Raw genomic sequence first — 21,554 nt, forward strand, 5'->3', positions numbered from 1 at the left:
GCCATCTGTCTTTGGAATGATGCTCAACTGCCTTTTGTTTTGTCATTCCTTGGTGATGTACTTTCCATGAAGAAATGTTTTATCCAGAAATTATTTTTGGCAAGATTTGAGAATATTAATGTTATATTTGATGTGATAATGGGAGTCTATCAATTGTCTTAATTGAAATATATGTGGACAGAGTAGGTAAGATTTTACCAGACTTAAAGTAGCTTTTAAATGGCCTTGAGTAAGTAATAAATAGTGTGTACAGGGTGCAAGAGTAAGAACAAAATTAATATAACTGAGAGCAGCATTCATTTCTTTTAAAGTGTGTACAGGCATAACCTATTGGAAAGGGAGTTACACTGACTGTTCAACTGAGAGGGATTATGAGAAACATTTCTCTAAACAAAATAGCCTGATTTACAACAGCTCCTTGTCTGAAAGTTAAAAGAATAATCAGGCAAGTCAGAAGTTGATCTGACTGACAGCTTTACTCCAGAAAAGCATCTGAGGCTTCTCTCCTGTCCTGATAAATGTGCAAATGGGTTTCCTTGTCCTTGATTATCTTTCTGCATTTTGCTGAGATAACCATCAGTTGGGATTCCATCCAGTGGCTTGAGTGTTTTCTGGATTAATCCAAGCAACAGTCTTTGCTTGTTGCACTGGGTTTTAGTATCTTCAGAGATATGGAAAACAGTGATGCTGTATTGTAATCTCAGCTTGGGTAATTAGAAGTCATGAGTTGGTTTATTTTTTTTTTTTAAATCCTGCAGAAGGGAAAAGTATAAGCTGTTTTACATGTCTACTGTAAAAAGGATAAAAAGTAACTGGTATAAATAACAAGCGAGGGAAATTTAGATGTAAAGCATAAGATGCAAATGGTAATTTGAATACTGGAACGGATTGGGATGTCTGTCATTGTAGCTTTTTAAAAACAAGTTAGATAATCTGTCAGGAGGGGTGGGGAGACAAAATCTGTAACCTATTAGCCACTTATCTAAGTGGGTTTTTGGAGTGGACTGGGCACTGTGGGCTTTGACTTACATAGCAAAGACCTTTTGGATCACATGGCCTTTAGCCATATCTGTGTTGGAAGGCAGTTTGTAGTCAGTGAATTGCATGGGCAGTGTACATGAAAGAAGTGATTTTTCTTGCTGAGCCCTGCAGTTGGCAGTGCTTTCTGTTAATTGAAAGGGCACATTGAAGAAAAGTGGCTGTTGTTTTGTTACTGTGACATGTCACAACTGGCTGTCAGTTTGGATACTTGAGTTGCCATTCTGTGCTGTCATAATTATGTGCAAACAGCAGAGTAAGTTGCTATGCAATGTTTCCATGTGCTGTAGAAGTCTGTTTCAATGCTTTATTATATTTGAATAATTAAAAAGCTTTTAGAAGCAGGCTGGGGGTCTACTCTTATATGAGATTGCCATAGATTTGAACTGGGGAAGAGGACTGGTTTTGCAGAAAAATAGCAGCAGCAGCAGCAGCAATAACTTCTATATTCAAAGCCAGCAGTGAGCCCAAGTTAATTGAGTCGTATAATTTTCTGATAACAAGTATGAGTTTTGAAATAAATAGACCTTTTTTTAGCATTCTTGTTTTAAATAGATGACAGACATGCTGCTATTTCTGTATGTGTTTTCCATTATCTTTATATTCACAGTAGTACAGGAGATCAAAATAATGTTTGCTGGGAAACTATACTTCACAGCAAGAAATTAAAAGCCATTTTTAAAGGTCTGACTTATGAACAAAGATACAACAGGCCCTTTCTGTTGTGATTATGCTACTGAAAAGCCTGCACTCCCTTGCTAAAAGAAAGAAATTGCTTATTAAAGTGTTTTCTTATAACGTAGAAATAGAAGGGATATAATTTGATTTCCCCCTGCTTGTAGAATAGGTTATAGACAAGTTCGGATTTTCATGTACACTAGAACTAAAGTTGTCACAGAGAAAAAGCAAGCTTGAGTGAGTGTTAAGGGACAGCAGTAGGTACTGAAGATTGGTTTTGTTTCTGGCTTTCCTATAGACTATTGCATTACTTAGTGTAGGTGACCTGTCTTACCTGTTTCTTACTTTCCTTGCCAGCCTGGAGGCACATTTCCTGTTTTGCTCATATATTTCACATAAGAAAAATCTCTTTGAACAGAACTGGTGGTAGTACTTAAGTGGTGTCTAACATAGTGTAACCATGTGGAAATTAAAATTTACAGGTGTAGTTGACATATGCCATTCTTATTTTCACTGGAAAGCTTCATTTCATGTGTCATCCACCCTCAGATGAATTTTTCTTTTATTTTTCTTCAGAATGAACATGGTAACATAGCAAAAAAAGTAGCCTACATGATATCCTGTGCTATGATAGTAATTGCTTTGTAGTGCAATCAAAATCAGAAAGTGAAACTTAATGATCAGTAAGGCCTGAAGGCACAGAACATGAGGTTAGTGGCCCTTTGAATCTTTCATGAAGGGGAGCTTTCCTGGGGAGAAGATGAAGTTATAAATAATGCCCTTTGCAAAAGACAGATCCTGGAGGGGGTTTTGTCCAACACTGAAATTGCCTGCTACCACTTGTGAAAATTGTGCCTTTTGTCTCCTATTTCCTTCCCAAGAGGGCCCACATTATCTCAAGTCTTTTGCTTGCAGCATATCTATAGAAGCTGTTCCTGTTATCCTTGATATCCCTGGCCAGATTTAACTGTAACTTGGCCTTGGCTTCCTTAACCTTTCCCAGCTTCCTGTACAAGTTCCCTGAATTTCTCCCAGGCCACCTGTCCTTGTTTCCACCTGCTGAAACCTTTTTTTTACTCTGAGTTAGCTCAGCAGCTCCTGACATTTTTGCTGAATTTCCTCCTCCTCAGGATGCATTACTCCTGAGCTTGGAGTAGATGATCCTTGAAATTCAGCCAGCATTCTTGAGCCCCTCTGCTCTGCAGGGCTCTGTCCCTGGGGACTCTACCAAGCAGGTCCTTGAAGAGTCTGCCCTCCTGAAGTCCAGGGCAATGAGTTGCTGTGTGCCCTCCTCACTGCCCTGAGGATCTCCAATTCCACCATCTCGTGGTCCCGGCATCCAAGGCTGCCTTGGATCACTACATTTCACGCTAGCACCTTCCTGTTGGTGAGCAGAGGGTCCAGCATGGCACCTCTTGTTGGCTCATCTTGGTAGACTTGCTACTTGTGACAAAAAGAATATTCTTAATTGCACAGCCTGAAACCCTTGTTTCTTTTTGTAAGTCGTTGGAAATTGTTTTCTAGCTGTCGTTTTTGCAAAGGGTGCAATAAAAAAGACTTGTGAAAAAGAAATGCTGCATGAAATTATAGTGTTTCAGATCCGTTGTTTGACATCTTTAACTGAAAAATTAGATGGTATACAGGATAGTGTCTGAGTAACAATTTACTTCTAATGAGATGTTGCCTCAAATGTTCTTTTGGGGGATTTGTAGGCTCTAGACTTTGCTTTTAGAACTACGGGGAAGTTTTCTGTTCTCTGGATGATACTGACAGTGTCTTTAGACTGACAATAAAAATTTCAGACAGTTTTTAAGATAGTGCCTGAAGCAACCTGTCACAGGAAAGAATGAGAGGTTGGAGCTGTGCACTAGAATTTAGTTCTGATACTCTTGGAGTTCTCAAAGATTTTGGCCTGCCTTAAAAGTAGAGTTTAGGGATGCTACCTTCAACTGGTTCTGTTGATTAAATGGTTAATTATTTTTTTGTCTCTTTTACCTGTCAGCCTGTATGGAAGAAATAAGTGTTTGGAACACTCAGAGACTTTCACTTGCCAGCAATACTAGTTCTGCCCACCAGCTTGTGCAATTTCTGATTTTTAGGTATGGTAGGTTAACATTACAACTGGAAAATGTTCTGCCACAGTGGTACAGATCTGCTCTGCCCTTGATGTAGGGGAGAGAAGGCTGACGTGATTTGAGTAACTGGTTTCTCAAATCTTTTAGCTGTATCCCTGAGCCTCTCCAGGCTCCCTTGCATGGAAGTGCTTTTCTTTCAGCACTATATCCTGCTCTCATTTTATCTCACCTCACCTTGTACCTTAGAGAAATATTGGGACCAGAGGTTCTTATGCCATGAGGGGATCAGCCTATGCAGGCACTCTTCTCTGCATAACAGCAGCAAAACCATGGCAGTGTCAAGACTGTGGCCTTAGAGGTAGCAGGTTCTTAAAACTCATGACTAGAATATGATTTCTAGAAAGGAGGGCTTTCCAAGGACAATGAGGTTGGCCAGTTATTCATTCTGCTTTTACAAGAACAAAACCTCCAGGGAAGTGTTGGATTTTTACCCTTTTTCTAACAGAGTGCAACAGCTGAAATCACAATAACATTTAGCAGCTTGTCTTTGGCTGTGACTTATTTCTACATTGTCATTTGTCCTCTTAATAAATATTTGAGGTGGTTTTAGTTTGGTTTTGAAAGGTGATGTTCTTCCCTCAGTTCTCAAAAGAAAGCTGAATTTGCAGTATCATCACTGGATAATGGATACAAAGAGACACTTAATTTGAGGTACATTTTGTTTAAGGTTGAGCATGTGTTGCATCTGTTTTCAAATTTCAAAAGTTGGCTTTAAATCTAGCTTGAGTGGCAATCTAGTAAATAGGGGTAATTGTGTCTTAGTTTCAGTCACTTTTCCGAGGTCGTGTTGTTTTAAAAGTGGCACATTGTTCATTTTGCATTAATTAATTCCAATGCAGTTTAATGATAGGCTGTAGCAGGATGCTTTATTTCCCAAGACAGAAATGAAGCATTGCTGAGCACGCTCCAGAAGAGCACTGCTTCTTTTTATATAAGGAGGCATGGGACTGTGTTGTTCCAGCAGTTGTGACTGCCTGTGTACATTATCGAGCTTGAAAGGCCTTCACAGCACCTCAGGAGAGATGCAATAGCACTGATCATGACGGGTGGCTGAACACATTTTCCTACAGAGCTGCTCAGAAACAGCTGACAAGTGCAGTGTTAGGAAGGCTCCTGGAGAAGCTCATTGCATGTGTCTATATTGCCACATTCTGGAAAGGGAGAAGAATAATCCATGAAGAGGTTTCTACAAACATCGTGTCCTTTATTTTTGACAGTATGCATGCCAACTCTGTTTTTGTACAAGTGCTTATTCAGATTGGCAATGGAAGATAAAAGTATGTGCAAAGCAAAAATAGTGTGCTCTTGATGCTCCTGGAGAGATCACTCTGCTCCACTCCCTTTTCTTTCATCATTATTTTGCATTTTCTGTGAATAGCCTTTTTCCACAGGCACTTTCATCTTATGGGGCTTGTTTTTTTAGCTTGTTCTTGTAAGCAGTAAGATCGAAGAAAGAAAAATAGCTTGGAATAAGCAATTAGCAAAGCTGATATTTCTTCAAAGTGCTCTGTAGAATGTGTGCGCACCTTGAATTAAACAGTATCTTTATTTTAAGGAAAGCAAGGTGGAATTTTTCTGAAGTACCCATTCCTAATCCGTACCTAGTGAAGGCACTGGAATTTTTGGGAGGTTTGTTGGGTTTGGGTGGTTTTTTTGTTTTGGGGGGGTGGTTTGTGAATTTTAGTAAGAATGTTAAGGCCATGACCAAGTACTTTATAATAGTCCAGTTTCAGATGTATAACACTAAACCCAGGCTAGCTTACTGAAGAATTAGATAGAGAGAAAAGGAGGAAGCACTGATATGGAAATCATATTGAGGCTTCAAGAAAGTAGAACCTGATGCATTTGACAGGAAGAGGAGAAATAATACCATGAAATAAATCCTGTCTTTTGACTGGTAATTCTGAGAGAGATATTAACACAGTCAAGCAATATGCAGTATGTTATTTTATATGTATCTATTTTTATAAATACTATATATTATATTTTTATAATTTATATGTAGTTCTTATATTACATACTGTATATAAACTATATGTCTATATTTAAATAAACATATAGTTTAATATATAAACAAAACCAAGGAAACTAGAACAGATGGACAAAGGATCTGAGATTGTTGTCTCAAAATCAGGTTCTTTCACCGGGTGTGCAAGAAGCACACACAGAGTTGAGCTATTTGATTTATTTATGTCTCTGCTCCAAATTGAGTGCTAGAGGGTAAAGCTGGCACACCAAAGGCTAAAAATACAAGCATATTTATACAGTTTGATTATTTACAGTTCTCCACGATGAATCTACATCAGTACTTAGCTAAGCTGCTATTTGCTTGGCTGTCTCTTACCTGAATTTAATGGTATAGCACATTTTAAATTCACTGCACATGTTCAGAGAATAGAGATCTTCACTTGGAGGCGGCTTCAGCTTCAGAGGTGTGGTTTTTTGCATTAAAATGATCTGAGTTTACCAGAGGACAAAATTTGGAAACATTTCTAAACCCCAACAGTCCGAAGCTGGTTTGGGTTGACATGTAACCAGTCTCTTCCCTTCTATATCACCATTTTAGTTACCTTTTATCACATTCTGCATTCTTTAGGTCAAGTTACTCTACTTTTTCGCCGAACGTGCTCTCGCTCCCACTTGTACTGGGATGTAGTCTTTTTTCTACATCAAGGGGATATATTAGAGCATATAAGGTGGGAGACTATAAAACAGTGACTTGCTTACAGAATCATAGAATATGCTGAATTGGAAGGGACCATCAGGAACATTGAATCTGACTTCTGGCCCTGCACAGGACACCTCAAGAATCACACCATGTGCCTGAGAGCATTGTCCAGATGCTTCTTAAACTCTGGCAGGTTTTGTGCCATGAGCACTTCCCTGGGGAGCCTCTTCCAGTGCTAAACCACCCTCTGGGGGAAAGACCTTTTCCTGATATCCAGTCTAAACCACCCCTGACTCAGCTTCATGCCATTTCCTCAAGTCCTGTCACTTGGTCCTGTCAAGAGTGAAGAACCTGTCCCTCCACTTCCCTTCATGAAGATGTTGAAGACTGCAATGAGGTCTCCCCTCAGTCTCCTCCAGGCTGAACAGACCAAGTGACCTCAGCTACTCCTCACATGGCTTCCCTTCAAGGCCCTTCACTATCCTCATGGCCCTCCTTTGGACACTCTCTAATAGCTTAATGTCTTTTTTATATTGTGGCACCCAAAACTGCACTCAGTATTCAAGGTGAGGCCACCCCAGTGCAGAGCAGAGCGGGACAATCCCCTCCCTTGACCAGCTGGCGATGCTTTGCCTGATGCCCCCCAGGACATGGTTGGCCCTCCTGGCTGCCAGGGCACTGCTGACTCATATTCAACTTGCCAGGTCCCTTCCTGCAGCTGCTCTCCAGCATCTCATTCCCCAGTCTGTACACACAACCAGGGTTGCCCCGTCCCAGCTGCAGAATCCAGCACTTGCCCTTGTTAAAGTTCATACGGTTGGTGACTGCCCAGCCCTCTGATTTGTCAAGGTCTCTGCAGGCCCTCTCTGCCCTCGAGGGATTCGACAGCTCCTCCCAATTCAGTCAGTGTCCTCAGCAAACTTATTTAGTATTATCATCACACAGGGGAGTCTGTAGCAGAGTCAGAAGTCTGCTGTCTCCCCAGTGTAGCTGTGTCCCCCTGTCTCCCCAGTGTAGCTGTGTCCCCCACTCCGAATGAAAGAGCTTTCCTGCATCGCTGCTTGAATTTCTTGCAGTTTCTGTAAACATTTCTAGTTCCAGGAATGAAATACTATTTTCTTCTTCCCCTCTCTTAAATAAAGTCTTCTTTTCAGCAGCTGTCATCTCAGTAATGAGACTGCCTTCTGCAGTCTGCAAGTAGATTTCAATCCCAAGTTTTAATTCATGTAAACCAACAACAGACCTTGAGCAATTCCTAAGAGTGCTTCTAAAATATGTTAAAATGTGAGGGGGGCAGTTAGATGTTAGTGTCACTTTCCATTTTTTTCTCCATGTTTTTTTTATCATGCTTGAAATCACACATAAAACTAGCAGCATTAGAGCATTATCTGTTGTGCAGCTAAACACAAGAGAGGGGATACTTTAATGAAACTGCACTGAGGTAACTTTGAGTATGGCTTTTTTGGCAACCTTTCTGTATTTAACACTTTGAAGCCAGTGTCCCACTGCACGACACCCATTCACTAAAGCATATAGATATTTATTACAGACCTCTAATACCTTTTTTTTGTAAACTTGACTCTCTTTAAAAAAAACCCAAACCCAAAACATTTGGACCGTGCAATAACAGGATGCTTTGTGTTGTTTTTTCTTCAGGTGAAAAATGTATTTTGTATGAAGGCAAAGGAAGGCAGAAGAAGATCAATACGTGCCTTAGTGGCTATTGGAAATGGTAAAGGGGCTACAGGTATGTGTGTTTACTGTATGAAAAGATGCCAAATCTATCAGTTTGTAATAGTACTTCAGGAGGCATGGTGATTTAAAGGGACTTTTATACTTTAAAAAAAATTACCCTTTTTTCTACTGGACAATATTGAAATACCTCTAAGAATTTTGAGTTTCATCTATAAAAGTAAGCTTTATAATCAGATTATCCACTTCGTTTTGTATTAAAAAAAAAAGAAATAGAATACTTGGGGCCCTTTGAGTCAAGTCTCATGGTAAACTTTAGTGCTCTGCAGCTGACCCATTTGTAGACTTTCTCCATTATGGCTCTTCATAATGGTCTCTTCAACAGGCAGTTTGAAATCTAGCCATAGAAATGCTGTCTATGGCATAAAGTAAATAGACAAATGAAAAGAAACATAAGGTTATGAAAAATCTTGTAGCTGTGAAAAGAGACCCTTTTCCTTTCCTTTCTCGGCAAAGACTGATGCCAGTCAGGGGCATTCAGTTTAGTTGTGATTTCCTTATAACAGGACTCTAATTATGTATGGAGCATAGTGATGACCAAGCTGTCTCTAGAAACAATCAAACCCTCTAAGGGCAGCATATAACTTGGATTAACTAGCCCTGGATCCCTACATGAAGGCTCTATGCAGCCACCCTGTACAGCAGTGAGTTTCTTGCATGTTTATCTTTCACTCAGTTTTCAAATCCCAGGAGTTAGAGATGTTATTATTGTTTTTGCAGGATAATTTTTATTTAAGAAGCACCCTTGAATGTGCTAAGTTTTTCTCCATAAGGAGTTAGTTTTCATGCATTCTGTTGTGGATATAAACCAATGTACATTAAAATTCCCTTTAGACATCAAATAGACATAGAGATAAGACAGCTGTGCAGAATTAAATGAAGAATCAGTTAAAAAAATAGCTGTGAAGGAAATAATCCAAATAATTTAAATGATAGAGAATTCCTACCTATGTCAGGAGGCAGGAATATGGCATGTATTGTATTGGTCAGAGTACAGGAAATTGCATTTGTATTGCTGTGTGCCTCTAGTAAAGAAAATCCTGCTTTCGATATGTATGTAGAGCACCCACCTTTTGGATGTAGTCTCCTCTTATTATCAGCTGAATAGATATCTCTGATGATGGGATCTATGTGGGATCTTTAATAAGACAGCTGTATTTCCAGTCAACCAGAGTTTTGTAGAACTTCTTTTATGTGAAAGATTGAAATCCACGTGTTTCTTGAGCTGAATTTTGATTGCAGCTTGGAGTGGAGGAAAATTTATATAGAGAGGAAGGTGTGGTTCTCTAGCAGAAAGATATGTTACCCTGAAAAAATTCCTTCTACCTCTTCTTTGGAAAGCTTTTTCATGAAACATGTTATTGCTGTAATCCATATGTCCTGAATGACTGAATTGAGGTTGTCCAGAGAACACATTTTTGTAATTTTCTAATGTACTGCATGACTTCACAGCATTAATAAACTGCTGTTGTGCTCTGTGTGCGTATTTAAAAGAATAGCAGAGTTTCCTTGTATTTTCTTATGGAGAAGGTAGAAAGTGATGGAGACCTCTGGGTGCGTGGTGTGTGCACAGGGAAAGCTGTCTCAAGAGGCAGCTGATAGCAGACACTACCCTTGACTGCTTCTTCCACAGTAGTCCAGGCTAGAGGTCATATCCCTTTTGCTTGTAGCACCGCAACAGTCAGGATGGTATTTCTTTCCTAGATCTTTTCAAGCCCATTTCTGCTGTAATGTCTGCATGCATTAGTGAGTTAGTGTTGGCCAATGGGTTCAATTCCATTGATTTTTTATTTTTTAAAGGTTTTTGGATACAGGTAACCCACAGCCCCAGCTGACACAACAGAAACATCAAAGGACCAGAAAAGACAGACTTGCTCATTTGAAGTTAAATGGTTTTAATTCAGTCTACCTTGACATTGTTAGACTCTACAGAGTTTGCAAAAATGGTTGTCACATCCTCTTTTCCATTCTGTACAGTCAGTTATGTCCTGCTTTGAGCTGACTGCTGTGAAATCTCTTCAGTGCTACCACTGTTGACCTGGTAAATAGGAGTAGGTCTGAGAGTTCAGAGGGAATTAGGTATCAGTTTGTAAACTGGCAGTCTGTATATTCTCTGTTCTACAGGCATGTGTTTTTTTGCAATGCATGACTGTGTTAAACGTGGTTTTCACAGAATCATAGTTTTCATATTCTCTATTTCACCAACAGCAAACCAATAGTCTCCTTTGCTTCTAGGTTCTTGAAGCTACTGTTTGTACAGACATAGTTGATATATCTGCATCAGCTTCCTTTTTTTTTTCTTCAATCCCTTCTTTCTTTTTAAACAGAAGAATGGACTTTTTTTTTGTCTGAAGCAGTCACCACTATTCAATTATTTGAAACAGGTTTGGTCAAATACACAAAAATAAGTTAAGCCTTATTTGTTTTCATTTGACAACAAGCAGTTGGCATCCAGATCTAAGGCATTCATAGCTCCTAAACTGTTTGTTTCTGTGATTTTTCCTGAACCATTTTCTGAGTATGATCTGTGCAATGGAGTGGAAATTTAAATACTAAACGTGGTTGTGAAGTTCTGGGTTTTTTGTTTTTCTGCATCACCTGTTTCTCAGCAATAAAATGACTCTTTCTGTCTTGCAGGTTTTGCGCTGGGGAAAGCAAGTGACAGGGCGGCTGCTTTACGGAAGGTATGTTGATTGAATATTTCTTGCCATGTCCCTAAGTGCCATGTCTACACACCTTTTAAATACCTCCAGGGATGAGAACTCAACCAGAGATGAGAACTCAACCACTTCACTGGGCAGCCTGTTTCAATGCTTAATAACCCCTTCAGTGGAGAATTTTTTCCCATCTAAACCTCCCCGGCACAACTTGAGGCAATTTCCTCTCATCCTGTCACTTGCTATTTGGGAAAAGAGACTGACTGCCACCCCACTTCAGCCTCCTTTTGTGTAGTTGTACAGAGCAATACGGTCTCCCCTCAGCCTCCTTTTCTCCAGGCTAAGCACCTCCAGCTCCCTCAGCTGCTCCTTGTAAGAGCTGTGCTCCAGACCCTTCACCAGCTCTGTTGCTCTTTGGTCACACATAGCGAAGTTGCCCTGCAATGAAATTCTGCTAATGCATTCCTTTATTTTCTTTCTATTCCTTTTGCTATGGTTACTACCTACCCCCTCCTCAGTCACTTATTTCCAATATCTCTATAGCATACAGTCTGCTTATACTGTGACTGTGTAGGAATTTTTCTCTCACACATGCATAATGACCTTAATAAGGCTCCCTTAGATTTCAGAATGTTACTTGTCCATCTACATTACTCTAGTTTGTTGTAACACTTAACTAAGCTATGAAGTAGCAATGCTAAAATACACAAAGTTTGATGAAGTTGTTGCTATACTGAGAAATTGTTAAATCTGTTAGGAGAAAGCTGTTCTTTAAAGAGAACATTTTTATTTCCGTAAAGTTTAGATGCGGCAAACCCTTCTTAAGTTTTTTTTTCTTGCATTTTATTTATCTAGTTAACTGAACAATGGTAAATTTCAAGTGTTTAGTAGAAAAAAATCAAGGAAAAAAAATGTTTTCTGCTTTTATTCCCTAGGCAAAGAATAAAGCAATAAACTGCTTACATTTTATAGAGCTTTATCAGAACCACACAAGTAAGTATTATACCTTTGATATAAGTACTGAATATACCAACAAGAACTCTTTGCAACTACTTGCAAAGCATAAAAAAATGTTAACTAACTTTTTTCTGATCTGATGCATTGTATTATTATTCTTCATGCATTATTTTGCTTTTGCAGCATGCTGTGTGAAATCTTAGCCCCAGACTGCTTTAGCTAGGCAGTGGTAATGTAAGAGAACAGTCATCAATCCCTGTGTTAAATAGATCACTATTACCTGGAAAGAATATGTGGTTTGCTCTTTACTTCCATTCAGGTTTGAATCAACTGTTTTAGGAAGGTCCGTGCAGAAAGGTTGAGATTAAATAATAAGAGGTGGTGTTAAAATATTGAGAGGTTTATATCCCTTCTAGTCTCCTGTCTTTGCCATGAAAGATTGGGACAAACTTTTTAGCAGGGTCTGTTATGAGAGGACCAGATGTAATGGTTTTAAACTAACGGACGATAGATTCAGACTAGATATGAGGAAGTTTTTTGGTTTTGTTTTTCTTACAAAGAGGGTGGTGAACCACTGGAACACGTTTCACAGAGAGGTGGTGGATGCCCCATCCCTGGAAACATTCAAAGTCAGGTTGGACAGGGCTCTGAACAACCTGATCCAGTTGAAGATGTCCCTGCTCATTGTAGAGGGGTTGGACTAGCTGACCTTTAAAAGGTCTTTTCCTACCCAAACAATTCCATGATTCTGTGCTTAAAATTTGGATACCTAATCTGTAATATTTCAGTCTTTTCAAAAAATAGGAGTGGGGGAAGGAGGTAGTAGCACAATTAGATCTTTTCTGGCACATTTGAGTTAAGGAAGTCAGATACTGTCAGGGCATTTTTCCCTACAGTGAATTCCTGTGCTTTTCCACTTTCTGTGTCAGAGAAGATGATTCCATGTATGCTGACAAAGCCCAGCAGCCAGGGAGAAACTAGACTGGAGAGGCACTCTGATGTTTCCTGGTAGTTTTTTGTTAATTCAGTTTAATTTAATTCAAGTCTTCTCTGGTGTCAAACGTGGTACCTGTATACCAAATATTCAGTTATATTTCAGAAAAATTTTGAAAGATAGTACCTTAGAGAGTATAAGAGTATTTAACCAAGACATTGTGTAGATAAATATTGAGTATAATGGAACTTTGACTTATAAATACAAAACTCTAGTCATTTTCATGAGTCTGTTCCTTGAGCATTATTATTTCACACTAACAGATCAGAGATTTGATTCAAAGCTGGTGGTGTTTCTACCATGCTTTCCATTCTACTTAACATAGAGGTCCTCTCTGATCCACTGTGACTGCAGTGCTAGAATCCACTATGCAGAGACTGAGTCACTGAGTCAGATGTGTATAACAGCCACCTGAGTTTGGGGTTCCTTCTGAAGCAGAGAAAAGCAGGAAGACTGGAAGGGTAAATATTCTGTACAGAAAATCCAAGAATGATGATGTCTGTGGGGTTAAAAGCTGAATTATTAAAAAATCTGAGTATAAGGAAGTTCAAATTGTATCACGTGAGCTCACTTTAAAACTAAATGAGGTTCATTGGAGGCATACAGCATATTTTTTAAGTGGTTTTGTACACAATCATAACATAGTATTCACAGATATGACAACATTCATAATCTATTCCAGAAATCTACCTAGATTAACCCTTCTCTTTAAAGAAACCAGAGGAGAATAAAACCAGCTTGCCATTCACAGTTTGGAAAAATAAAGGTACTAGTTAAACCTTTTCTAGCTGGAAGAATTTAGCTGTAATGCCTTTTTTTTTCTCCCCCTCCAGTTTACCATGACATTACAGTGAAATTTAAAACCACCAAAATCCACATGAAGAAGCAAAACAAAGGTAACTAAAGCTACCTGGAAATTTTGAAGTTTTATTAATTACTGACTAGTATTTATTTGATGAAGTTAAACTTGTGCAGTGTCTAGTCTACCATGTTTTAAATATTGAAACTGATCAGTTTTTCATTAGAAATAGCTACTGTTGATGACATGGCTTTGCTATTGTAAATCAGGGTTTGCTCCTCTTACACTGGTGGGAGCTCTATTTGTGGTTTTCTTTTACAGTTCCTAAGTGTAGTTCCTAGGTGTGGAGAAGTGTAATCTAATCTAATTAGCATAGGTGTTGAATGCAAAGGCCTTCCAGAAGAACCCAGCAGGTTTTGCTTCCCACCATATGCCCTATGCGTGCTTTGGAGAACTGATAGGCTCATTTGATTATTCTTCAGTGACAATTTTTTTTTAACTGTTGTTTCCAAGACAAGATTCAGAGGTAATTTAGTGTGCAGCGGTGGGAGTGCTTCAAATGTGAATCAGAGTGCAAGGCTGCATCTGTGTGCCTGTCCCTCCTAAGTCCACACTGGGATAACGTGGGCAGATGTCCCCCTTTAATTGCCTCAGACTTCCTGGAACCAGGACAGCATACAGCCTGCTACTTCCTCAAGACCATTACTGCTTTATTCGTCCTAAAATCAAGAATTCCCAGTGTGGAAACTAGAGGGATTATCTACCCTGAGTCATGCACTATACCAGCAGAAAGACCATCTATCTTATTGTTACGCCAGCTGGCTGAGCTTGATGCTCACCAGCCAACACATGCACACAGACAGTTGTCCCTCATGCACTCCACACTCACAAGTCCCCCCGGGTATACGAGCACAACCCCCTGCCCACCGGATACCCTGGCCTAGAGGGCTGGGCTAGCTTATGAAAACACAGGCACACCTCACACTCACCAGGATTGGAGAAGATACAGATCCTCAGCCACCCTCTCCAACAGCAACCACCAGGCAGATGGGCTGTGACTCATGGCCCTGCTGCAGCCATGGGTTTGTATGGTGCTGTCAATTCTCACATCCTTCCCAGTCCAGGTCTCCCTGGGTTTACAGTCTTGGTGGTTGCAAAGTCCAGGTTGATCTTCCTGGAAGTGGCATCTGTAGTTTCTTGATAGCTCATCAGTTAGCAATGGTGTGTGTTTCTTGTCACTGTCTCTTTGTTTTTTTCAGATCTGTGTCTCTGTATATTTTGTTTCTGGTTTCCCTTTTTTCCCCTCAATTCCCTAACTGACAAGGTCTGCAGTCAGATAACCTCACTAGGATAAACATTCTGACACTCTTAACACGCTCTCACCAGTTAGTGTGGCTGACCAGGTTTGGTTCTCATCACTGCCTTACCATTTGTCAGTCATGTTTGTGTCCCTGGATGTTCCTGTCACTCCACTTTGACATACCCTTACAGCTGCTAATCCATTGGAAGTAGTTGCAATTAAAAATACTTTCAGTCCACTGTGGTACTCTCAGCCTTTCCTAGTATGAGAAATGCTTTAGGTCCCTTAATCATCTTCCTACCACTTTGCTGGACTCTATCCAGTATGTCAACATCTCTCTTGTGATGGGGAGCCCAGAACTGGACACAGTGCTCCAGGTGTGTCTCACTTGTGCTGAGTAGAGGGGAAGGATCACCTCCCCCAACCCACTGGCAACAGTCCTAACACAGCCCAGGATACCATTTGGCCTTTTTTGCTGCAAGGACACGTGGCTGGCTCATGGTCAACTTGGTGGCCACCAGGAGCTCCCGAGCCCTTTTCTGCCACGCTGCTTTCCAGCTGTTCAGCCCCCAGGATGTGTTGGTGCATGTGGTTCCTCCCCAGGTGCAGGGCTTTGCACTTGCTCTTGTTGAATGTCATGAAGTTCCTGTCAGCCCATTTCTCCAGCCTGTCAAGATTCCTCTGGGTGGCAGCACGAGACCTGGTGTATCTCCACTCCTCCCAGTGTTGTATCAACAGCAAACTTGCCAAGATTACACTGTGCCCCACTACTGAGATAATTTATGAAGATGCATCTAAGTGAGGCTGACTGTCCTACAGTTGTAGGAAGGAGGAAGTTGTCATCAATGCATGTCAGGTATTTCCTGTATTGCATATTCCTTTCTGTGTTGTTTCACCAGAATCTCTTGGGGTCATTGAAGGCCCTGTGAAAATCAGGGCCTGTGAACACGATGCCCTTATGTCTGTAGAAGGCCTCATCCACTTGTTCTTCCTGATCAGGTGTCCTCTAGCAATCTGACATGCCCTACAATGTCGCCCATATTGGTCTGCTTTTTAACCATAAACTTACCCATAAGCTCTCACTTGGGATCATCCATCCCCAGAGTAGAGCAGATCTCCACATATTCCAGCTGTTTTCTCACAGAAAGGGCAACTCCACCTCTTTGTATTCACAGTCTCTCCTTTCTAAAGAGGCTGTATCCCTCCACTGTAGCACTCCATTCCTGTTAGCCCTCTGCCACAACTCTCTGATTTCAACTAGACCATTAGATGCACAGCTGCACACAGATATCTCAGTTCCTCACATTTATTCTCAGTGCTGCATGCATTAGTGAACAGAGGCCCTTACTGTGCTGATTTCCCAGAAAGCACTTTTCCATAACACTACCTTGCAGACACTTCCTTGCTTAAGTGCAAATGCTGGCAGTGACCCTACTCAAAGCCCTTATGATGATTTTTGCTTTCCCTTTTGCTCACATCACTCCAAACCCTTTGTTTATCGGCGTTCTCTGTCCCACCCTCAGAGGGATGCTGATAACTCTATCCCTAGTGTAAAGCTGTCCTTACAGATCAGCCACCCTACTGGCAAAGATACCTTTGTCCTGCTTAGCAAGGTAGATCCCAAGCACACACTGATCCTCAGCAAGGTCCAGTTGTCATAGAAAACAGAACCGTGTTGCTGGCACCACCTTCGTGACTATTGTTGACCTGCATTATCATGCCCTCCTCCTTATACCCTTCCCCTTTCTCAGCAGAGTTGAGGAGAACACTGCCTGGGTCCCCATGCCCCAGCTATCACCCCCAGAGCTCTACAGTCACTTCTGATACTCTCCAGCTTGCTCCTGGCAGTACCATTGATGCCCTCATGGAAGTGAAGACTGAGGCAAAGAACTCATTGAGTATCTCAGTCTTCTCCATATCCATTGTCTCCAGTTCTCCCTTCTGGCTTATCACAGGAGATAATACTTTCCTTGGCCTTTCTCATCTGGCCTTTGTACTTAACAGAATCCCTTCTTGTTATTCTTCACATCCCTTGCCAAGTCCTTTTCCATCTGTGCCTTGGCTTTCCTAACCCCTGTACTCTCCCGAGGTCACCCGTCCCTGCTTCCACTGGCCATACGTTTCCTTCTTACTCCTCTGTTTGAGAAGCAAAACCTTGCTCACCTGTGCCATTTTCCAACCTGCCTTGCCTGATTTGGTACACACTGGGATGAAGAGCTCTTGCACTCTAAGAAAAGTGTCCTGCAATTGTTGCCAGCTCTGGTCAGCTCCTTTGTCCCTAAGGACAGTTTCCTAGGGGATCTCCTTCACCAACTCTTTAATCATCTGGAAGGTCGCTCTTCTAAAATTCAGGGTCCTGACCTTGCTCCACACCAGGCCCACACTCACTGAGGTGACTCAGTCCACCAAGGCATGGTCACTACAGCCCAGGCTGTCCCAGGTCTGAATCCCTCTAATCAGCTCATCCACATTGGTGAGCACCAGATCCAGTAACACCTCACCTCTGGTTGGTTTGTCCAATACCTGGGCCAGGAAGTTGTGCTCTATACACTTCAGGTCCCCTGGATTGCTTGCAGCCCAGCTGTGTTGCTTACCCAGCAAGTGGTTGAAATCCCCCATTGTGGTGAGAGCTTGCAAGTGTGATGCTTCCTGTATCTGAAGCAAGAAGGCCTCAAGGTTCCCCCTGGTGCTATCTCAGCAAATGCTCACAGCAAAGCCTAATGTTTTAGTAGAAAAGGTGAAGTAACTGCTATGGTCAGATGTTCCTTTCTTGAATTTATTCCTAATCCCTGCAAAGTGGAGAAATCCCTCCATCATATAGGTAGGATTAGACAAGTAAAAATCCAAATTAAAAAGTACTGTAACGTGAACATGTGAATGTGAGATTCACTCAGAGTAGTTCCTTAGTGTGGATTTAAAGTGGATGTTCTGTTTTCCAAACTATCCCTAGTTATTACCCAGAAAATCTGTTGTAGATTGCCTTTAACAGGCTGTGTTAGTTTATAGGAAGGATGCATTTTAAATACTTCTTTTGCTTACCTTTGTATCTTTTTCAGTGTGAGAAAATGTGTTACATCTGAACTGGCTTGTTCTCTTATATTGGGCTCGTTGAATTAAACCTCAGTACAGCAGCGTGCAGGTTCAACAGGACTGAGCCCAATTTTCTCTCCACAGCTGGAATCCTTTGCTTTTGTGTTTGGAATAAATTTCGTCCAGAGACTAATGGATTAGTCTGCTGGTTTCTGAGTTTCATGTATTAATAATCTGCAGAAACTTAATTGAGATAAGATGGGAGAAAAGCAGCAATAAAAATGCCAGAAATTAAATGCTTTCAGTCACTGAAAATGAAACTCTCACAGCCTTTCAGAAGTAATTCACATGTAATTGTGTCTAAAACTTGACTTTGTTTTGTAGCACAGGAAACAGTATTTTCTCAAATGGCAGAACAAATGGCTTTGGATGGTTATAATTTCTTTTCTGATTATAGGTTCAAAGAAAAATGGATATAGCGACACAATAAAACATGCAACACTGGAATAGATTTTTTTTGTGCCTCCTTTACTCAGCAGCAAGATCATCCTGCAGAGGTTTTCACCTTTTAAGTAAGATACATTAGACGTATCACAAATCAGTTTTTAAAGATTACTAGTGTTAGGCCACGTGAAACAATGGCTCTGGGGAACAAGAGAGCAAAATCAGACTCCTCGAAAAAATAATTCATCCATTAAAATCTGGCAAGTGTAAGGAAACCATTTGCAGTTAATGCCAGTGTACTACAACTATGCATTGGAGTTTATATAATCTCCATCTCTGTAATGGAGATGGATGCAGTGACGTGCAAACATCTGTTGTGTTTGTGGATTTTGAAATATGTTTGTCTCTCCTTTACTTTGTGCCACTAATATAATAAAAAAGTGTAATTCATGCCAGTTGCTGGGCCAGGAAAAGAGATACTCTCTTGATAGTACATAGTATTTTGCTAGGTTTTTTCAACTGAAAGGGAAAAGCATCACTATTTTTGTGGCTGCTGGCTAATGGCTGTGAAGTTGGTGAATTGCTGTTTCTGAGTCAGGAGGCAAGTAAAAGGTTCACATTTTGGAGATCAACTGCAAAGTGTAAATTTGGTATAAGTGGGTGCAGTGATGCCTTCCTCAATTTGCAGGCAGGTTCAGACTGATTTTCACTGCTCAAAGCTTTGCACACCAAGAGCCAAATAAAATAAAAATTTTGTCGGTTTTATTTGGCTACCAAAAGGCCTGTGAGCAGCAAGAGGCACCAGTGTCAGTGGGTGCTCACTCTCTTTCCCAGCAGCTCTGTTTTGAGACCAGACTTCTCTACTGCAGCATTATTGCCCTCCTTACTTCCCCAGTTTCCCTGCCAGCTCTGCATCTGATAGAGATCTTGAGCACAATCTCAGGCTTTAGGAAGGCACTGTAGGCCTCTCATCCAGCAGCAGTCTCCCTGGGAGCGTGAGATACTGACATGTCTTCTACTGCAGGGTCCTTCTGGAAGGAAGCCCAAAGGACAGCAGTTTTGGGAAGTATTAGAGTGTTATTTTTCTGCTGAGTAGGAGAAAGAAATTGCCTTTTGTTTGGTGAATGTTCGCAGGGTGGGGGGTATATTTGTGGAAGATTGTTCTAAAGATGCCAGTGGTACTTCTAAGGAATTCTGTCCAAACCTGTGTCATTAGATAATTCTTCAGGTTGCATTTTTGCTGGCTTTATGTTTATAGGTGGTGACATTTTAATTTGGTTTTGCAATATGTTAAGCAAGGTGTATTTAGTATAAAAACCGCTCTGATATTTGTGTTGGCATATCTGCAAAGACTGGGAAGAATGATCTTCCCAGAATGGTTTTGTCATTTTTAACACATAATGTGTTCTAACATGCAAGGTAACAAAAATAACAAAGCAGATGTTTTAGTGCTCTTGTCTTCCTTCTTAGTGAGTTGGAGGCTTACAAATAATCACATAATGCTAATTTACATGTTTTTTTCCCCAGGGTATGGTCTTCGTTGCCACCGAGCTATTATCACCATGTGCAAACTAATTGGCATTAAAGACATGTATGCCAAGGTTACTGGATCCAAAAACTTGATTAACATTACCAGAGCTTTCTTTAAAGGCTTGACCCAACAGGTAGGTGCACTCTCAGTGGTTCTATCCGTTCTATCTATCAGGGAACAGAAGGGGATTGATGTTGTAATAATTTGTGGTCAAACAGTTTATATCTAGGCTTTAAATTAAGTAATTTTCCAAAGAGTGAACAAAATCAGCAAAGACATAATTCCTCAGCAGTTTTATGAAGTTTTCCAGTCAGAAATAGATATATGTAACTGTCTGTTCCACAGCCAAGTGCCTGCAGGAGACATCTGAATTTCTGGGCTTTCATTTGTTGTATTTTTTTTGTGACAGTTGATAAATCATGGTAGAGGAAGTTGTGGACCAGCTTTGGTTGCTGCTGCCTGTTTGTCTGTATTCTAAGTTTTCATTGCCCAAGGAGTGAATGTCACAGCTTCTATTGCTCGTATAATTAAGATCTCTCAAATAAGTCAGGGAGCTGGTGTCATTTCCTCCAGCTCTAAGTGCTCTTAATGGAGATGTCTCTGTCTGAGCCAGCTGCCTGTAGTTGATGGAAAAGATCCAACATGCAGCATTTCATCTGACTTCCTTTGAACACTTAGAATGAGTCACTCCTTTGGAAATTCCTGGTTATCTCATTTGTTAATAGTTTTGGTAGCTGCCAAAATTTAGCTGCTTACATTCTAAAGATAACCCTGCATAGCTCTAGTTGTCAAATCTGTCACCCTGTCCTAGCCAACTTGATCAGTTTAGCCTCAGAAGGTGAGGGGATTATGATCCTCTTTGCCTAAGGAGATAGTTACAGATCTCATAGCTTGGGTTATGAGAGGTTATGAGGTTATGAAGTTAATAAGACAGGAAGTCTGGCCTGTGTTTTCAATGCATTGTCTCTGAGAAGTCTTCCACAGAGTGAACAGAAGAATAGAAGACGGGCCTATTGTACAGATTACTGCTTTGAGAGATATGCACTTGATATATTTTCTTGACTGCCCTGAATGGGAAAAATTTCGCGTTACCCGTACACGTTTATTCTGTAAAATCTGAGTGTTAAGAAACACCTTGTATGTGAGGAAGAGGTGTAGTTGTGTTAAATTCATATCATTATATGAGCTAATATTACCTGTCAGGGCAGTAATAAGCACTATGCTGTTGTCAAAGCAAAATTTATATCCATATAAAGACATAAAAATGTTCCTGCATGTTAGTAACGTGCCAACATGCAGCTTATTAGCAAGATGTGTCTTTTCTGGACAGATCCTTCCCAGAAGCATGTTCCTCTAGAATGACAGTGTAGTGCTAGTTAGTATATCTGCAGTCTAGCTATCTGAATTTTTTCCCATGTAGGTGAGCCTGGCAAGCCATTTAATTTATGCAGTGTTTAAACTGTTTGTTAGTAAATGATTTTTTTTCCCCTGCCTCATATGCCATGCAGAGTTTGACCTGAAGTAAACCAACACTGTGCATCATTGTTTTGGTTGCCTTTTCTCTCTCCTAA

The 21,554-nt window shown here is 40.6% G+C and overlaps 1 protein-coding gene across 1 annotated transcript in view; it reads left to right on the plus strand.

Annotated features, from left to right (window-relative positions):
• MRPS5 (mitochondrial ribosomal protein S5) overlaps positions 1 to 21,554 on the plus strand; it is a 43,379-nt gene that overhangs the window by 21,230 nt on the left and 595 nt on the right. Inside the window, exons 6-10 of the mRNA XM_017818972.1 lie at positions 8,176 to 8,266; positions 10,909 to 10,955; positions 11,864 to 11,921; positions 13,713 to 13,775; positions 19,980 to 20,116. Coding sequence (XP_017674461.1) covers positions 8,176 to 8,266; positions 10,909 to 10,955; positions 11,864 to 11,921; positions 13,713 to 13,775; positions 19,980 to 20,116 — 396 coding nt within the window. The remainder of the gene's footprint in view (positions 1 to 8,175; positions 8,267 to 10,908; positions 10,956 to 11,863; positions 11,922 to 13,712; positions 13,776 to 19,979; positions 20,117 to 21,554) is intronic.

Source organism: Lepidothrix coronata, unplaced genomic scaffold (assembly GCF_001604755.1).
Source record: "Lepidothrix coronata isolate B3197 unplaced genomic scaffold, Lepidothrix_coronata-1.0 Scaffold71, whole genome shotgun sequence".
NCBI classification, from domain to species: domain Eukaryota; kingdom Metazoa; phylum Chordata; class Aves; order Passeriformes; family Pipridae; genus Lepidothrix; species Lepidothrix coronata.